Source organism: Mixophyes fleayi, chromosome 3 (assembly GCF_038048845.1).
Source record: "Mixophyes fleayi isolate aMixFle1 chromosome 3, aMixFle1.hap1, whole genome shotgun sequence".
Taxonomy (NCBI): Eukaryota; Metazoa; Chordata; class Amphibia; order Anura; family Limnodynastidae; genus Mixophyes; species Mixophyes fleayi.
The window spans coordinates 306189217-306209103 of NC_134404.1; the positions used below are offsets into that span (position 1 = coordinate 306189217).

Sequence of the window (19887 nt, forward strand, 5' to 3'; positions counted from 1 at the left end):
AACACTGTGGCGTCATTCAACCTCCTATAGTCTACACAGAACCGGGAGCCCCCACATTTCTTTGGGACCAGTATCACCAGGGCAGCCCAAGAACTGCGAGACTTGAATTAGCCCTGGCTGCAGCATCTCAGCGATCTCCCTTTTAATGGCTTGCAGCACTTGTAGGGAAGTACGATATGCTGGCTGTCTGAGGGGGATCTGGTTGCCTGTGTCTACCTGATGTGTGACTAAGTGTGTTTTTCCAGGCTTCCCTGTGAAATGAGAGTGATAAGGCCTTAGTGTGTCACCGAGCTGCTCTAATTGATCGTCAGACAGCTCTACACTGCAGTGAGCATCTGCTAGGGACCCCCTCTCTCTATCAACAGCTGCTAAATCCACCAAGGGGTCAGACTTCTGATCACTTTCAGGCAAGCTACACACAGCTAATACACAAGCTTCCCTGTCATGATATGCTTTGAGCATGTTGATGTAATATACCTTCTGCCTCTTTTGGCCCTCATCTTTTGTCACTACGTAATTGACATCATTAATGCGATGTTCTATGGTGTAGGGGCCCTGCCAGGCAGCTTGTAACTTGTTCTGCCGCATAGGGATCAGAACTAGAACCTTTTGCCCCACTTCAATTATCCATTCTCTCGCATTGCGGTCATACCACAGCTTCTGCTTTGCTTGCGCAGCTTTCAGGTTGCTCTATGCCATCCCCATTAAGGACTGCAATTTTTCTCTGAACTGCACTACATAGTGTACTACTGATATTTCTGGAGTGATCAATTCCCCTTCCCACTCTTCCCTAATCAAATCTAAGGGGCCGTACACCCGGCGCCCATACAGGAGTTCAAAGGGTGAGAAGCCAGTGGATTCCTACGGTACCTCACGGTATGCAAAGAGGAGGTGCAGCAGGCACCTCTCCCAGTCTCCCTGTGACTCCACAAAAGTCCTAAGCATTTGTTTTAGGGTGCCCTTAAGGCGTTCGCACAGCCCGTTGGCCTGCGGGTGATACGGGGAAGAAATTAAATGATTCACCTGCATCTTTTTACAAAGACTCTGCATGAGGTTAGACATGAACTAGGTACCTTGATCAGTTAACATTTGTTTTGGAAACCCCACCCTGGAGAAAATAGTTAGAATGGCATCTGCTACCTTGTCTGAGTGAATGGAGAGAGCTACTGCTTCTGGGTACCTAGCAGCATAATCCACTACAGTCAGAATGTACTATTTCCCTGGGCTACTGGGAATGGCTAGGGGACCCACAATATCCACAGCAACCCATTCAAAGGGTTCTGATATGACGGGAAGGGGAATGAGAGGGGCCCTCCCCACATCACTGGACTTCCCAACAACCTGGCACACATGGCATGAGCGACAGTACTTGGCTATGTCAGTCATCATGCCAGGCCAGTAACAATTATGTACCAAACGAGCTTTAGTTCTGACAACACCCAAAAGTCCTGCTAGGGATATCCCAAGGGCCACTTTAAGCAACCCTTCCCTATAGGTCCGTGGTACAACGAGCTGTCTGTCAGCAACTACATCTGGATGCATGCTCGTGACTTTTTTCTATCTGTACAAAAATATTTTTCCAAAAAATTCTGTCTTCTTCACCTTCAAGACAGGTTTCACTGACTCTCATCCTCACTGCTGTTAAACTAGGATCAGTGTTTTGTTCCGCCTTGAAGGCATCACTTCTGAGCTTGTCAGTGTTGTACACATCATGAGGTATCTCATACAAATCACTGCCTGAATCTGCAGCTCCTACAGTGAGGGAGGGGGGGTGGAAGAGGAGTTTCTAGTGAACTTCCCTCCACACTTTCCGGGGTTAATGCACAGCTCTTCTGTGCTGCTCTCCAGGACACTACTGCTAGTTGGGTACATGTAAATTGACCTGCTTACCTAAAACATTAGCAAACATGGTATCACATTTAGGCACAATCTTACACCTTTTGCTCTGATCAAATTCACAACCTAGGGGATTTAAAGTGTTAGTCTCTCCAACAAGCGCATTATCATCAAACACATTGGCACATAATCCCTCCCTCTGTATCACAGATACCTGCAAATCTGCATGCGTATTCTCAGCAGCACATGAAATTTCATTACGTATTTTTGCACATATTTTATGCTGGTCATCAGAATTCAGATGGGAGAGATTAAGGTTAGTTTGCACCAGTGCATCAGAAATGACATCACTTTAATTTATATAAGCAGCATGCATCCTTCCCAAATCAGTCCCCAACAGTACCGTGACAGGCAGATTGTCTAGTACCCCAATGTCTTGCATTCCTCTGCCAGATCCCCAATCTAGATCCACTCTGGCTAGGGGTGCTGCAGAATGTAGGTCCCCCACTCCTCGCACAGCAATAGTCTTCCCGTGAATAATGTTCTCTGGGCTCACTAGAGCTGGATGCAAAAGAGTCAGGTCTGCGCGGAGAGTCTAACAATCCAAGTGCGACTTGCTGTCCTACCTTAACCGCTTGCAGATTGTCTCTGGGGCGTTCTTGGGGTCCTCCTGCACACAGGAAGGCTGGAACTGGCTTTCCTGCTGTGCCCCCCACAGGAGAAGGAGTTATTTTCTTCTTTTTGGGGCAATTGACACTCATGTGTCCCACTTCATCACATGTAAAACACCTGCGACCAGTTGCCAAAACAGGTTTTCCCCCCACCCCCCAAAAGGTGCAACAACAGCTGGTTTGGTTGACAGGGGGACTCAGGGGTGATCCTCCAGGTTGCCACTCTTTCCACGTAGATTGCCCTGGCGGTCCCCAACTCTTTTTCATTACAGGAGCCCTGGTAACTGTGTAGTTGTCGGTCAGGCTAGCAGCCGCTTGCGCTGTCTTAGGGTCAAGATCAACACCCATTCCCTCACCTCAGCTGGGCACAGTGTGAGGAACTGCTCCTGAAGAATAAGATCCTTTAGCTTATCATAGTCCAGTACTTGCAATCCCTCAATCCATTGATGCATCATTGATGATAATTGCGCTAACAGTCCGGCATAGGTATCAGAGGGATAGCGCCTCTAAGCCTCAGGATTTATGTTGAAACGAAGAAACAAGGCTTTCTTATTTGCGACATAATCGCTGTCCAGTTCCTGAGGAAGGTCTGCAAACACTTCCAAAGCTTTCCTTTTCGGGCCAGGGGTTAAACAGCTGGCCCACTCACTGGGATCCAGTTTAAACTGTTGGCAAGTCCTTTCAAATTCCCTCAGGAACGAATCAAGGTCGCTGTCTTTTTCCAACACAGGGAATTGGTCGTGCCTGGGTTTTTTCCTACCCAGACCTCGGTACACTGACTGACTGTTGAGCCGAGCTAGTTCCAGCTGATGTTCGCATTCGGCTTGATGCTCCGCAGCAGCAGCCTCCCTTTCTGCAGCAGAACGGCGCTCAGCAGCCTCCCGGTTTGCAGCAGCGTGGTGTTCGGAAGCCTCTTGGAGTTGCTGGATCAGATGCAGCGAGGTTGCAGGGTTGGCATCCTTTAGCTGTTTGAGAGCAGTATGAAGGTAACTGTCTAGAATACACTCCTCACTTGATTGAACAAAGGTATTTGTGGTAATGTCCAAGCCACAAACACAAGGCTACAAAGACTTGACTAGTGCCACTATACAGGGAAACCAACTGTCATAGTGGGCCCTAACCTGTTCAGCATGGGGTTGCCCCCCCTTGGACAAAACTTTATTGTATGCCTGAACCCTTAGGAATCTTTTTTATTATTTTCCTTCTGTTTCTTCTTTTTTTTCTCCAGCACCACAATGGTTAAATTGAAGCCATGCCAGGCTAATCAGGGAAAAAATGTAATTGTCAGCAATATTTAGTAACCTCTAGAGAAATTTTGAAAAGGAGATAATGATTTGTAGTACTGCTAAGAAAAAGGTCTATGAGATACATGCTTAAAATGTACTTAAATTTCTATTTAAATAAAATAAACCTTCTATGTGGGATTGCTGCTTTAAGACCAAATTGTGCCAGCAAAATGTTTAAGCTAGAACTGCAGGCAGTATATGACTGGGTTCACCTCAAGAAAATGTTGACCAAAATAAATTCATGTTCTAAGTGTTGTGGCTGTAATTAATGTTGTTACTAACTATGATTGCAAGATGCTCCCGGTAACGTCCCCAGTGGCTGAATTAAATAGCATGGATTCTGAATACGGTGGAAAAAATAACTCCAATGTTGGTTTGTGGCTTATGATATGGAAAGCACAAAACAAATTTGGAGGCAGCACCCATTCAGACAATCATGAAGCAGTATACACGTGACCAGATAACGGTTCTTGTGTAATCATTAGCCACTATGGCCACAGCTACTGCAGAAGTAGTCTAAGTTAAACAACATTAAAAAAAAAACCACTTTCTAGGAGATAGAAATAGAATATTTAATTAATTAACTAATTTCTTTTTAAATCCTGATTTGCACTGTAGTACATTTTATCATTGGCTAGGAAAGGCCAGCTAGTTCATTTACCCATGTAACTAAATTCTTATCAGATAAGTCCAATAGAATTGGAAACCAAACACAAGGGAATGGGTGCAAAAGAGGGGGGGCAGGTAAGAAGGCAAAAGGGATTTTTTTTTATGGCATTAATTAAATGAGGTGACTATTAAAATATTAAGATGATGATGGATAAAAAGCATACGTGGAATAACAGACCTTCAATGTAATGTTCATGGTAGGCAGAAATAGAAGGTGCACCTAAAACCTCCAAGGTGCACTGCAAAGACACACTATATAAACAATAATATAAACAAAGGCAGTAATATATCAGGGATGCAGACAAGCATTAGATAATAAATAAAATCTAGTCCAAACTTTATCAATATAACTAGCGACTGTTAGCCAATGAGGTCCATCATAAATAAATGCAGACATCATCATCATCATTTATCCCAATATTTGTGGTAATTACCACAGTTAATCAGTCCAGCATGTACTCTTCAGTAGTTCAGCCTGACAGTTCTGCTCCCCACATCATTAGATGAGTGACATGCAAAACAGAAAAAACAGACCAGCATAGTGGAGTACTGCTAGAAAGTTTAATCGATAAGCAAAGGGATTAAAAACACTTACAAAAGCATGGTGAGTTTCATTCATATAAAGGTATCTTTACCCTCCACTCCCGCACAGTTCCGTCCTTTGTTAATATGTGAACGCCAGTCTGTCTTGCAGTAAGCTTCCATGCATTCCAGCTGCTGTCCGGGAATTTCAGTTTTGTTTAGCAGTTCACTGCAAAGTCTACTGTTTCCTGGATATAGCTGACGCCGACCCTACACGTTTCGTCATTGGCTGACTTCATCAGGGGTTTTCTTGGTGTTAAAGAAGTATGTTTAAGTACTTTAAATAACCAATTGTACCGTGTACCAGTTCCCGGCTTGTCTGACTACTCTTTGCCTGATATCCCGTGTACAAGTTCCCGGCTTGTCTGACTACTCTCTGCCTGATATCCCGTGTACCAGTTCCTGGCTTGTCTGTCTACTCTCAGCCTGATATCCCGTGTACCAGTTCCCGGCTTGTCTGACTACTCTCTGTCTGATATCCCGTGTACCAGTTCCTGGCTTGTCTGTCTACTCTCTGCCTGATATCCGTGTACCAGTTCCCAGCTTGACTGACACCTATGCATCTTGTGCTCTTCAAACATGATGTCCCCCAAAGGACCTGTGCTTACAATATCTCCAAAAATAGTCAGCCTTTCAGTGAAAACATCCCATCACTTCCTCCCTCTATATCGACTGGAAACTCCACAGACCACAAAATAAGAGAGACGAAAGGGATCTAGTGCATTACCGTTTAATATGCACTAATCACATAAAAACACTCCAACAGATAAAAATGTACATAAACAACATATAAAATCTTAAAACATTCGACAAATTGCCAAATTGGACGTCAGCCCGACTACCTGTGAATCCGATCTTGATTGTTTGAATGCTATTTTTTCAGAGGAGTCCGGTATGAGTCCTATCATTACCATTGTCGAATGTTTTAAGATTTTATATGGTATTTATGTACATTTGTATCTGTTTCCAGTGTTTTTTTATGTGACGAGTGCATATTAAACGATAATGCAGTAGATCCCGTTCTTCTCTCTTATTTTATGGTCTGTGGAGTTTCCAGTCGATATAGAGGGAAGAAGTGATGGGATGTTTTCACTGAAAGGCTGACCATTTTTGGAGATATTGTAAGCACTAGTCCTTTGGGGGACATCATGTTTGAAGAGCACAAGATGCATAGGTGTCTCTAACCTGTATTTCATAATGAAAAGAGAAGTCTTTTGGGACTCTATGGTTTTGGGAACTCTGCATCCTATTAGAATGACATATTACACTATTATTTCCATTGTTGTATGAGCTTGAATTTTAGATCGACAGACAGTTCTGTATAGAGGAAGAATCCCACAAAGTGAAGTGATTTGGGAGAATTCATAACGTGAAGTGATTTGGGAGAATTTATTTATCCTCTCCTGTGCCTGAGTGAGCGCCAAGTGTACGTGTATATTTATTTTTCTTGATTCATTGTTTTAGAGGGAAGTGGATCCTCTTTACCTGTATTAGACTGCATACTCAGTGGAGCGCCATACTGATCAATTTCACACATTTTTGTTTTGCTCATAGATATGTAGCTGTTACAGTCTACTTGCTTGAAATGCGCCTCGTCTCTAATTTATTATTTTCAACCTTAATCTCTAGGTCTAGACATGTGATGCATTGCTTGCTCACAGTCATAGTGAACAGGAGATTCTTATCATTTTTATCTATTCCTGCAATAAAGTTAGACAGTGACTGTTCCTCACCTCTCCATATACTTATATTATCATCAATGAATCGCCTCCAGAGGACCAAGGTGGCAACCAAGTGTGAGTCTGCCCAGATTAGGAGATCCCTCTACCACAATGTTCTCCCAATAGGATCCAATGGCTAACATCTTCAGATGGTGCTAGCTATTGCAGACAAGTTCTGAAACAATTTGGTGGGACCACTAGAGATATCGATGTTATAGTTATAAATAACGCTGATACTTAATATTGTGGTTATCATTTTTCGGGGATTTTCTGCTCAAAATACACTGATAAATAGGCCCCTTAGACTCGTAGGTTACATTGATGGAAACCATGGCTGGAGAGAAAAGTTCAGACAGAATTACTCTAAAATAATCCAGCTCCTGCAAATGTTCTACAATGGTTGCACTATATATATATTGTTGGATTCTAAAAAATCAAATGAATAGGGGGCGTTTCCATGGTGCATTATCCAAAATACAATTTTATCTCAAAACACAAGTAAAACACACGAGTGGATTCAGTTCCTGGTTATCCCACAGTCCGTTAACTCCATCATTAAATAATTTTGGATAATGCACCATGGAAGCGCACCCTGTTCATTTGATTTGTTAGAATCCAACTGTACCTGTGGAGATCAGGCCAATCAAGGGGAGTACAGATTGTTAAAGATAAATAATTGGATGAAGGAAGTAAAATAATCATTTCTGTACATTACGACCAGTTGCGATACAAATCGCACGCAACATAACTTTTACTATAAAATTAAAGTGCGTTTCATATATGTTATAATCTTTTCATATAAAATATATTGTGGTGAACAAAGTGCCAAATAATGTTTCCAACATTTTAATTATATCGTGTTTGGTATCACTCTGCTTATAATTTAATAAGAACGCTTCCGGTGCTATTTATGTAGCGGTCACACTTAGCGAACGCCAGTTATGAACAATATAATTTTTCTACATACTAATAGTAAGCACTCAAGGATCATTAAGAACCAGTTTAAGCAAGTCTAGAGGCGGGAATCTGAAGTAAGGACAACTGGCAATCCTGAGAACAATGACCAGAGGAATCCACCAATGCCACATCGACTATCTGAGAGTGCAAGACCCTTCACCCAATGAATGGGGAACGGACGTCTGATCCCTCCGTCGGCTGCCGCGGACTTCCGGATATCGAGCGCATGCGCCCTGGTCTCAGTCCCGTTGCTAGGCAACGGGACGCTGCTTCAGTTTCCGCTGCCGCCTCCGCTCTCCACCAATCACCTCAGTCTGGATCCTATTTACACCTGCCTCTGGCGCCATTAGGGTGCCAGAGGTAACAGGTTCACCACCAGTGTTCCTGGCTTCCACACTCCCTTGTTTTTCCCTGAGTATCCTGCTTCCTGTTTATCGTTGTGACCGGCTTTGCGACCATCCTCTTTCTCTGTGTGACCCATTCTGTACCGTGACTTCAGCTTGGCGACTACTCTACTGGATTTCCCTTTTGCATCTAATATACCTGATTGCTGGGACCCGGAACCGTCTGACCTCTCTACGCTACACTGGTAACTGGCTAATAGGACCGCGACCTGCGTGCTCTCTGCTGCGAAGTCCAAACCTCCTTGCGGGGGTCCCTGGTGAACACCAGGGGTATGTTAGACTCCGCGCCTGTTTGACCAGTTGTGCTAATACCGGTTAGTGTCTATTTATCTTCAGCCTTCATAGGCCTACAGCGTGACAGTTTACTCTGGCCATGACTGACGGTACCGGAGAACCCTCATCCCGAGACCTCCTCATCCATTTAGGTGTACGGGTAAAACGCCAGGAGGCCAACCAAGCACAACTCTTGCAGTGTTTACAAGGAGTGATTTCCCGCTTGGATGCCCTAAGCACTTCTCAGGCAGCAGCTCCCGCTCCTGATCCTGCTCCGGCCGCTGCACCACCTTGCTACCTCTAGAACACTACGGATTCCAACCCCAGAGAAATACGACGGTAATCCCAAAGGATGCAGTGGATTCCTGAATCAGTGTTCCATCCAGTTTGAACTTTCACCGGAAAACTTCGCATCTGAGAGAGCTAAGGTAGCCTACATTATTTCCCTCCTGACGGGACAAGCCCTAGCTTGGGCCTCGCCACTGTGGGAACGAAGAGATGGATCCCTCCTTCATTCTGATACTTTCATTGAGAACTTCCGGAGGGTATTTGATGAACCTGGTCGTGTGTCTTCGGCTGCATCCAGTTTGTTAGCTCTTCGCCAAGGTTCCTTAACTGCAGGTCAATACGCTGTTCAGTTTCGTACCTTAGCCACGGAATTAGGCTGGAATGATGAAGCTCTCACCGCCACCTATTGGCAAGGCCTGTCAGATCCTATCAAGGACGCACTGGCTTCGCAAGAGCTTCCGTCCAAGCTTGACGACTTGGGGCCTGAGTCATTAAGTTGAGTAAAGTATAAAAAAGGAGTAACTTTGAATCTGGGCAAAACCATGTTGCAATGAAGGGGAAGGTAAATTTAAAATGTAGGTACAGATTTATAGTTGGGGTGGAGCATGTCCTAGTTCAACTTTAAATTTCAGTGTTAAAATAAAGCTATTAAGTATTTGTGTGCTCGATGAAAAAACAGCCAGAATTGTTCTTATGTGCAAAATAATAAATTCATTTGCACCCCTTCCATTGTAACATGGTTTGTACCGGAGAACATTTACTCCTTTTTCTTGCCTTACTTTCTTTAATGACTCAGGCCCTTGGTCTCTCTGTGTGTCAAGGTAGACATTCGCCTTCAAGAGCGTTCTCAGGAGAGGGTCCAAGGTCGTCGCACTTTACGTTTGGCTCCTCCTTTTCAATCCCCAGCTCTCCCGGCGGAAGAGCCGATGCAAATTGGACGCTCTCGTCTGTCACGGGATGAGAGGGAACGCAGGATCAATAATCGTCTGTGTCTGTACTGTGGAGAATCCGGCCATCTGCTATCTTCTTGTCCCAAGAGGCCGGAAAACTTCACCGCCTAGGCAACACCAGGGAGGTTGTTCTAGGTTCCTGTCTCCATTCTCCCTCTCCTTCCAAAGATAACAGTTTTCTGATGCCTGTCACCCTCAAATTCTCGGACTCTTCCCTAAGTTGTTCTGCTTTTGTGGATTCCGGATCTGCAGGAAACTTCATCTCTGCCACTCTGGTGTCGAAGCTTCACATATCCTGCACTCCATTGCCGCAACCTCTGGTTCTTACTGCAGTTGACGGTAACCGTGTCAGCAACGGTTCCATCACTGACACTACTGCTCCAGTTCAGTTGCAGGTAGGGGTTCTCCATCAAGAGTGGATTCAGTTCCTGGTTATCCCACAGTCCGTTAACTCCATCATTATAGGGCTACCATGGCTCAGAAAACATTCACCACAATTCGATTGGGCTCACGCTCAAGTTACCTCCTGGGGTTCCTCATGTTTCGATCAATGTCTCTCGAAAATACTTCCTCCTAACCAACTTCCTTGTCTCTCTCTGGACTCTCACCTCAAACTACCAGAGCCGTATTTAGACTTAATTGATGTGTTTAGCAAGACTGCTGCAGAGACTCTCCCTCCACACCGAGCATGGGATTGTCCCATTGAGCTAATTCCCGGCAAAACTATTCCCAAAGGTAGAGTCTATCCTCTGGCTCTCCCTGAGACAAAGGCGATGTCTTTATATATCTCAGACAACCTTCAAAGAGGATTTATCAGAAAGTCTACCTCGCCAGCAGGAGCTGGATTCTTTTTTGTAAAAAAAAAAGACGGCTCATTAAGACTGTGCATAGACTACCGCCGTCTTAATGATATTACCATCAAGAACCGCTATCCGCTCCCATTAATTACAGAACTGTTCGATCGGATCAGAGGAGCCAAAATCTTCTCTAAATTAGATCTCAGAGGGGCCTACAACTTGATCCGCATTCGAAAGGGCGATGAGTGGAAAACGGCATTTAACACCCGTGACGGGCACTATGAGTACTTAGTCATGCCGTTTGGACTTTGCAATGCCCCAGCAGTTTTTCAAGATTTTGTCAACGAGATCTTCAGGGATCTTCTGTATCAATTTGTGATTGTCTACCTGGACGATATTTTGATATTTTCATCTGACTTACATGTTCATCGTCTCCATGTCAAGACTGTTCTTTCTCGTCTCCGGAAACATTCCTTATATTGCAAACTGGAGAAATGCCTTTTTGAGCGTTCACAAGTTCCATTTCTAGGATACATAGTTTCAGGCAGCGGCCTGCTGATGGATCCGCAGAAAGTGGAGGCCATTGTCAACTGGCCATTACCTATTGGTCTCAAAGCTACCCAACGCTTTATCGGCTTTGCCAATTATTACCGGCAGTTCATTAAAGGCTTTTCATCCATTATTTGTCCTATTACAGCTTTAACTGGAAAAGGTGCCTGCAGCAAACCATGGCCTGTCGAAGCCATATTGGCTTTCAAGACTCTTAAGGAAGCATTTCTTTCGGCCCCTATACTCAAACAGCCAGACCAGGGGAGACCGTTTTTTATTGAAGTGGACGCTTCTTCGGTCGGGATTGGAGCAATACTTTCCCAGAAATCTTCTTCAGGAACATTAGAGACTTGTGGATTCCTGTCTAAGAAATTCTCTAGCACTAAACTAAATTATGGAATCGGTGACAAGGAATTATTAGCCATCAAGATTGCCCTTGAGGAGTGGCGCCACTTACTAGAGGGTGCCTTACATCCCGTCACGGTCATGACAGATCATAAAAATCTTACTTATCTCCAGGAGGCACAATGTCTTAACCCCCGTCAAGCTCGCTGGTCTCTCTTCTTTGCCAGGTTCCAACTCATTCTTACCTTCCGTCCCAGTTCCAAAAACTCCAAGGCCGATGCTCTCTCCAGGTCCTTTGATAATACTGGTATTCTCACTTGTTTAGACAACAAAATTATTCTAAATCCAATACAAACAGTGGCCATTACCAATTCTTCAGTGACCTCTCCCCCTCCAGGGCGTTCATTTGTGGAACCTCATCTCCGCTCTAAACTGCTATGTTGGGCTCACGAGTCCAAATTTGCCGGCCATGCCGGTTACAAGAGAACCAAAGAATTTCTCTCTAGATATTATTGGTGGCCTAAACTGGCTTCAGATGTTCAAAAATTCGTATCTGCATGTTCGGTTTGTGCACGCCACAAGGTGCCATGCCAAGACAAAACCCTCCTGGTCTTCTCCTTCCTCTGCCTATTCCGGATTCTCCCAGCATTACTATGGACTTCATCACCAATCTCCCTTTGAGCAATGGCTACAATACCTTCTGGGTCGTGGTAGACCGCTTTTCAAAAATGTCACACTTCACTCCTTGTAAAGGTCTCCCTTCAGCCCCTAAACTCACAGATTTGTTTCTAAAGAACATCTTCCGTCTTCATGGATGTCCTCGAGAGATCATCTCTGACAGAGGAGTACAATTTGTCGCTAAGTTCTGGAGAGCTTTTTGTAATAAGATTGGAGTCAGTCTCAAATTTTCTTCCGGATATCACACCCAAACTAACGGACAAACAGAACGAGTAAATCAAGACTTGGAGTGTTTCCCACGGTGTTTTGCTTCTGATCATCAAACGACATGGAATGATCTTCTGTATTGGGCCGGATTCGTCCACAACAATCTTCTACATTCCTCCTCTGGGCGTTCTCCATTTTTCATTATCTACGGCAAACATCCCACTCCTCCTCTCTTATCCGAAGCACCCTCTTCTCTAGTACCAGTGGCTGATACTCTCATCCATGACTTCTCTCAAATCTGGTCTCAAACCAAAGAAGCACTGTCTACTTCAGTACAGAGACAGAAGAAAGCGGCTGATCTTCATAGAAGAGTTGCTCCAGTCTTGAGGGTAGGAGACCGTGTTTGGTTGTCTACGCGCAACCTTCGACTTCAAGTCCCATCCATGAAATTGGCTCCTAAGTTTATTGGTCCCTTTTCCATAGCACAAGTCATCAATCCTGTTTCCTTCAAACTTGCATTACCTCCGTCCCTTAGGATCCATAACACATTTCATATTTCATTGCTGAAACTGCTGATTCTCAACGAATTCTTCAGAGAACCTGCTCCTCCTCCACCTATTAAAACATCTTTAGGGGATGAATTAGAGATCGAGAGGATTCTGAAGAGACATTTCTTCCAGCGCAAACCTCAGTATCTAGTACACTGGAGAGGTTACGGTCCGGAGGAGAGATTGTGGGTCTCAGAAGCCGACCTTCATGCTCCTCGTCTCCTTGCAAAATTTCTGCGGAAAGGCAATCCTTCTCTGAGAGGGAGGAGGGGAGGGGGTACTGTCAGACGCCGTCCCCGCTGATTCCCTGTCAGACGGGGAACGGACGTCTGATCCCTCCGTCGGCTGCCGCGGACTTCCGGATATCGGGCGCATGCGCCCTGGTCTTAGTCCCGTTGCTAGGCAACGGGACGCTGCTTCAGGTTCCGCTGCCGCCTCCGCTCTCCACCAATCACCTCAGTCTGGATCCTATTTAAACCTGCCTCTGGCGCCATTAGGGTGCCAGAGTAACAGGTTCACCACCAGTGTTCCTGGCTTCCACACTCCCTTGTTTTTCCCTGAGTATCCTGCTTCCTGTTTATCGCTGTGACCCGGCTTGGCGACCATCCTCTTTCTCTGTGTGACCCATTCTGTACCGTGACTTCGGCTTGGCGACTACTCTACTGGATTTCCCTTTTGTACCTAATATACCTGATTGCTGGGACCCGGAACCGTCTGACCTCTCTACGCTACACTGGTAACTGGCTAATAGGACCGCGACCTGCGTGCTCTCTGCTGTGAAGTCCAAACTTCCTTGCGGGGGTCCCTGGTGAACACCAGGGGTACGTTAGACTCCGTGCCTGTTTGACCAGTTGTGCTAATACCGGTTAGTGTCTATTTATCTTCAGCCTTCATAGGCCTACAGCGTGACAGTTCCTCAGAATACAATCAATCTACTCAGTGGGCTAGTAGTTGTTTATTCTAAGCGCTATTATAATTTGAGGAAGTGTGTTTACTGAATAGTGCATATTATTCCCATTATTTGCCAATGAATATGAGGTATTGTGAACAAACACAGAAGTTCTAATAGACTTCTACTAAAATGTTTTGTTTGCTTGGCAGAGTGGTTAGCATTGCTGCCTCACAGTGCTGGGGTCATGGGTTCAAAGCCAATCAAGGCCCTATCTGTGTGAAGTTTTTATATTCTTCCTGAGTTTGTGTGGGTTTCCTCAGGGTGCTTCAGTTCCCTCCCACAGTCCAAAAACATACTGGTAGGTTAATTGGCGGCTGACAAAAGATGTGTGTGCTTTAAGGAATTTAGAATGTAAGCTCCATTCGCTGTGAATAATAACTATTCTCTGTATAGCGCTGCATAATATGATTGGCGCTATATAAATGATAATAATGATAACAGTCAGGGGCTGGCTGGCAAATTTTAGCCTGGGGGCGAGACTTGGCTCAGCAGCCTATTAGGAACTTTTTAAAGGAAAAAAATGCAGATAGCCCTTCCAAGCCCAAGGTAGACTTCTCTAGGACTGACCCAGATGCCCCCTGCCCAGCCAGACCCTCATAACACTTATTTATATAGTGCCTACCAGGGCTGGCGCTGGAATCTCCTGCACCACTTGCCTATACCCCTGTTCTGGATAAACACTCTGATTACAGCGGTGACTTGAAACAGAAGGGGGAACATCACTCGCGCCAACTCTGTTCCACCAGTCCTGGTGACCTAATCCAATGAAGTACTAAAACAAAAGAAAAAAAGTGAGGTAAAATAGGAGTCAACCAATACTTTAATTGGACTACACTTGGGGGTATATTTACTAAACTGCGGGTTTGAAAAAGTGGAGATGTTGCCTATAGCAACCAATCAGATTCTAGCTGTCATTTTGTAGCATGCATTAAATAAATGACAGCTAGAATCTGATTGGTTGCTATAGGCAAAATCTTCACTTTATCAAACCCGCAGTGTAAATGTAGCCCTTGCTCTTAATGCTGAAAAGTGCATTTCAATGCGCATTTCTACCAATGTAATAAAAAAACATTCAAACACAGAAAAGTGACACATGATACTCTTATGATTAATTTAGGACACAAATGAGGCTAAACTGAACAGTATTTATTAGAAATGGCAGTAGGTTGGAATTGAAGTGTTGGTTTCACTCTATCCTCCACACACATTTACACTTGAACCAGTAATCCTGCAAAATTATGTACACATTTATTTTACGGTTCGGTATGTAAAGAACTGGTAGTGGTCAACCTAAGGTCTATATGACTGTCACAATCCACTGGGCAAGTATGCCATCCTCAGAAATGGTAGAAGCACTTTGTCCTCGTCCTCCTTGTGAATTAGTACTAGCACACAACAGGTCATTCACCTGTTCAGACAAGCTTATAATATTCCTCAACCACCATCTCAATCTCCCTATGTTGCCCTATTACCAATCTCTGCACAGCTAACACAAGAGAACAACCCCCTGACCAACATTGCTGTGTGACTGATCATATGGCCCACTAAGTATTTTTTACCTTTGATTTCTGGCTGCACCAATATGCAATATGATGCAGCACTTGCCCTTGTGTATGAAACTCCCATTGTTCCATATATTGCAAGCTTGTGAGCAGGGCCTTCTTACCTTTTTATGTATTACCCAGTATTGTTTTATTACTGTTTGTTTCCAATTGTAAAGCGCTAAGGAATCTGCTGGCGCTATATAAATAAATGAAGATAATGATGATGGTTCCAAAAACTTGGATGTTGGCATGCACTTAAAAATGTACTATGCAAACAATTAAGCTCATGTGTGCAAATAGAAAAACTCTATTTTGCTCTTTCATAAATGACCTTTAGAGACACAGAGGGCAATCTGTCAAAGTGCGGTTTGTAGAATCCACTGTTTATCAGTTTTATTTTGGTGGTGTCAAAACAGTCTAAGATGCTTGAAAACCCCCGGAAAAGCATCTGTTTCCAAAGCACCACTTTCAATATCTCCCTCTTTATTTTTTGCATGAAAAAAAATAAAAAGTGCTACATTTATCAATGCGTGCTTTATCAACCCACATGTGGCTTGAGCTACTTTTAGTTAAAAGAAAAAATATATCTATTTACGTTAGAATGAGAGACTGCCATTGATTGGCGGTCTGTCTATTAAGTATGCAGGTTTAACAAAAATTAACTGTTTTGGAGACAGGAGCTCCTTGGGACTAGTTAGGTTCATTTAAATGTTTTTTTTTTCTCCTTATGGATTACGTTGGATCAATGAAATAAAATGGCAGGTATGTATTACCCAGCGCTACGAAAAAAGGTGGTACAATTAATTAATTGAGCACAATACTTCTTATATAAATATAGGGGCATAATTATTTATTTTGGAATATAGGATTTTTATCTTGTTTCCCTGGTACTCACCAGCTGCTTAGTCCCTATTCTCAGAGAACCGGGACTGATGGTAAGTAGCACAGCACGTAACTGATGAGGAGGGAGGAAGAGTTATGGCATCTCTAATGGCAGCTTCCACTAAACTGCAATGCCTGGTTTGCGCTAAACCACATGCCATTTAGGGGTTTTGAAACCACCGCTCGTGGCTGGTAGTAAATCCAGCGGTTTAGAGGACAAAACCACAGGCGATGTTCGGCAGTTTCAAATCCGCCAACAAAGTAAATGCTTGATAAATTTGCACCTTGAACTTGTCAGGTACAAATGGTAATGTAGGCAGAAAAACAACTTATATTAATAAATTACAATTATGTTTTGTAAATTAAAACCAAAATATTGTTATGCAGAACTCACATTTACTGTTGATGTTTCTATTTTATTAACATTTATTACCTCTCTAACAGTTATTTTTGCAGCAAATAAACATTTAAACAATGATTTTGCACAATGAACAAAATCTGACACGCAGGATCAATCAGCAAGTAACAATTACTCTGTTGCAAACAATACATGCAAATAATGAATATATATTCTCGTGTTCACTCTACCTTGAAAGCTAGTTGTTCTGGTTCAACAGATTTCAAAGAGGTCACTGGCAAACAAACACGGCTTTTGAAGTCTGCAGTACAGAGTACAGACTAATATAGGATTATTGTTTCTCTCCAATACTTACATTTCTTAGAAACATCTGTGCTACTGTACTTTATGTTTTATCTCACTGAACCTCAAACCATGGCATTGTTAAAACCCATTCTGTAAAAGCCACATGACAGTTAACCATTTGTATCGGAATAAAAGAACCATAACTAGTCTGCAAGCGAGTTGAATGCTGGAAATTGTGGTCCAAAGTTTCTTTTCCTCTTAAAGTTTGATCGCGAACCAAAACTACAACTCCCAGAAAGCATTGCAGCAGCTGGCTGGAGAAGCGGCGTCACGTGATGAATCTCAACAAATCCCTGGAATGACGACATGAGGTTTGGAGGTGGATCTGTCATCCTTCGTTATTCCGCACTCTTCCTTCCTTTTCAATTACGTATCTTTAAGGCAACACCTTAGCCAACAAGCCCTGTATGACAGCTGGGTAGCCAAAATTAGACTGTGTCTCTTCACAACGACACCTGTTCACTTGTTATTTGCATATGGCTGTAGCCTGTAATAACAAAATAAGCTTGCAACAGTAAAGCATGCTGAACTTGCAACAGTGATCTAGGCAGTCCGGCTCAGGTTGGTAGCAGGAATTTAAAATGAGAATTTCCACCACTCTGTACCTCAGTGGTAGTTAGGAATATTGGTGTTAAGTAGTTCACTGTACTCTGGAGGTTCTTTAACTGCTCTCTTTCTATTAGATACTCAGTCACCCTGGGTGGGTCAGCAGTCCTGGTGCTAGAGGAGCTGTCTTGAAAGTTGGTGAAGATTTCTGGTGCTCATAGTGAGCTCAGTATACATCACAGGTATGAGACATGGCGTCTGTCAAGGTGGCAGTGCGAGTCCGTCCGATGAACCGCAGGTAAGAAGTAACTTATAATTTGTGATTAAAGCAAATAACATTGTATTTTGTGCACGGTAGCCGATGCCCTAACTTTTTTGACTGCCACCTTAAATGTAAATAATTTATTGGAGCTCTATAAAATATTATTATTTACTGAGTTAATGACATTAACTCTCCATACTCCTGGCCTTTCCTGTGTGCAACACTTGTATCTTAGGGGTAAATTTATCAAGCTGCGAGTTCCCGGCGGGTTTGAAAAGTGAAGATGTTGCCTATAGCATCCAATCAATTTCTAGTTGTCATTTATTTAGTATAGTCTACAAAATTATAGCGAGAAGTTGTCTGGTTGCTATAGGCAACATCTCCACTTTTCAAACCTGCTGAAAACTTGCAGCTTGATAAATTTGCCCCTTTTTGGTTATTGGTTACTCAATTATATCAGTGCACGATATTCCTCCTGTATCGCAAAGTTGTACATTTGGACTGTAAAGGACATGGTCTTTATGTGACTCTTCTTTGATGATTATGTTGTCCCTATCTCCTTTGATAATCTCCATAGACTCTAATACATTTTTTTTAAATTAATATAGTCTGCGGATATGTGGTCTATATATGTCCAATATAGATTTTGGACCTAGTAAACAAGTTTAACTATGACACAAAACATAAAATGATCTGGGAATAAGTGAACCCACTTCACATTAGAATAAACCCAGAAATGGCTTCATTAGGTCATTTTGACCCTCCACTAATGCAGGCATAACGAGTAAGAATTACTTGGATAATTCTTTATTAAGTTACAGCAAATACATTAACACAGAATAAAACATGAAAAAGGAGTCAACTGACATTCTAATGTTAAGTATTCAACAGTATGTAGACATGTGTAAATAGTGAGCACACAGGAATGTGTCCTGGGATCACATGCACATGAGTGAAAAACAACAGCTAAGTGATGTAAACAGCCCTAGAAGTCAATAAAAGTATAGTAAAGCACAAGGACAAAAACCAGTAACAAAGTAAGTTGGACGTATCGTCTTCATTTCACATATTTTATTTTGACAAAAAAGGAACAATTGTGTTTTTAACAAATTGATGCATTCAGTTTAAAGAATTGAAAACTGCAAGCCCCTGCTCATATGTATGCTAAGCGTGACAACACACAAACATGAAAGACAATTAAACTATTTGTTTCCCAACACAGCATAACACATCTAAGAATATTAGCAGTGTTTTTGAGACTATGCAGCAAGCCTGGTGAAGTGAGGACAGACTGTACTCTCATAAACAGTATAATAATCTAGTATTCTTGATGTGGGGTGGCATTCCTAATTCTGTATGTTTTCCATATGTTCCAATATTAAGAAGACTCTAGCAGACAGCCTTGTAAGCATTCTGTCATTTCATTATGGTTGGTTCATAAAATTAACAAACTATGCTGTGTAATCCTTATTTGTAATATATCGGAAATGTAATTTATTGGCAGAGTTCCGTAGTGGTAGTTTAGGCTGTGTTGTGGCCAGAGAATAGGTAATTCATGGCAACTGTTACAGTGTAGATTATCCAGGTACTCATAGGGCTCTTATCTCTCTTACCACACTCTGCTGTGTTCTCTGTGAATGGCTGAAATACAGAGTAACACAGTACCCATAGCAATCAATATTCCCTGTGGCACGTGCCAGGTATATGTGTGGTCCTTCCTAGTGAGCTGATGGCAAAACTGACTATGCAGTGAAAACGTGATATCTGTGTGCATAGTTTGTTTTCAGGATGAGCAGATGTATGATATACCCTATACACACTGCAAAAATAACAGAATGAACAAAAAAATGTCTGTAATAATTTGTCTTATGATTGGTTCTAACTCGTGTTTCTGCAAAAATAAAGAGATTTAAAAAAAAATAAAAAAATAACAGAATGAAGCATAAATGTGATAACATCCAGAAGTGACAATGTACCAGTAACGGCTCGTTCCGTTTTTGCTTATTATTTTAAAACTTGCTTCCTGCTAAGCATTTTTGTTCTGCTATTAAAGGGAAACTGACCAGGTTTGCGGCAACATCCATATTGGATGTTTTACATGCAGCCTAAAAACAACCTTTGATGTAACATATTAATAATCTTTGTTTCAAAAACCAGTAATATCTGCCTTTGGTTAATGATAGACCAGTGGGTATTGAGTACACTTGGTAACTTCCTTAATGAAAAATTCCAGCAAG

The 19887-nt window shown here is 42.8% G+C and overlaps 1 protein-coding gene and 1 long non-coding RNA gene across 3 annotated transcripts in view; one reads left to right on the forward strand and one right to left on the reverse strand.

Annotated features, from left to right (window-relative positions):
* Positions 1-2112: 2112 nt before the first annotated feature.
* Positions 2113-11451, reverse strand: LOC142144771 (uncharacterized). The gene is made up of 3 exons (XR_012689784.1): positions 7609-11451; positions 4897-5915; positions 2113-3767 (listed from the first exon to the last, which is right to left on the reverse strand). It is a non-coding gene; the product is annotated as an uncharacterized LOC142144771 (long non-coding RNA).
* A 5704-nt stretch (positions 11452-17155) lies between these two features.
* Positions 17156-19887, forward strand: part of KIF16B (kinesin family member 16B) — a 238413-nt gene continuing 235681 nt past the window's right edge. Inside the window, exons 1-2 of one of the 2 annotated variants that reach the window (XM_075203942.1) lie at positions 17156-17403; positions 17526-17686. In XM_075203942.1, the coding sequence (XP_075060043.1) occupies positions 17640-17686 (47 nt within the window). In that variant the 5' untranslated portion in view covers positions 17156-17403; positions 17526-17639. The remainder of the gene's footprint in view (positions 17404-17525; positions 17687-19887) is intronic. The other variant, XM_075203941.1, reaches the window with a different exon arrangement.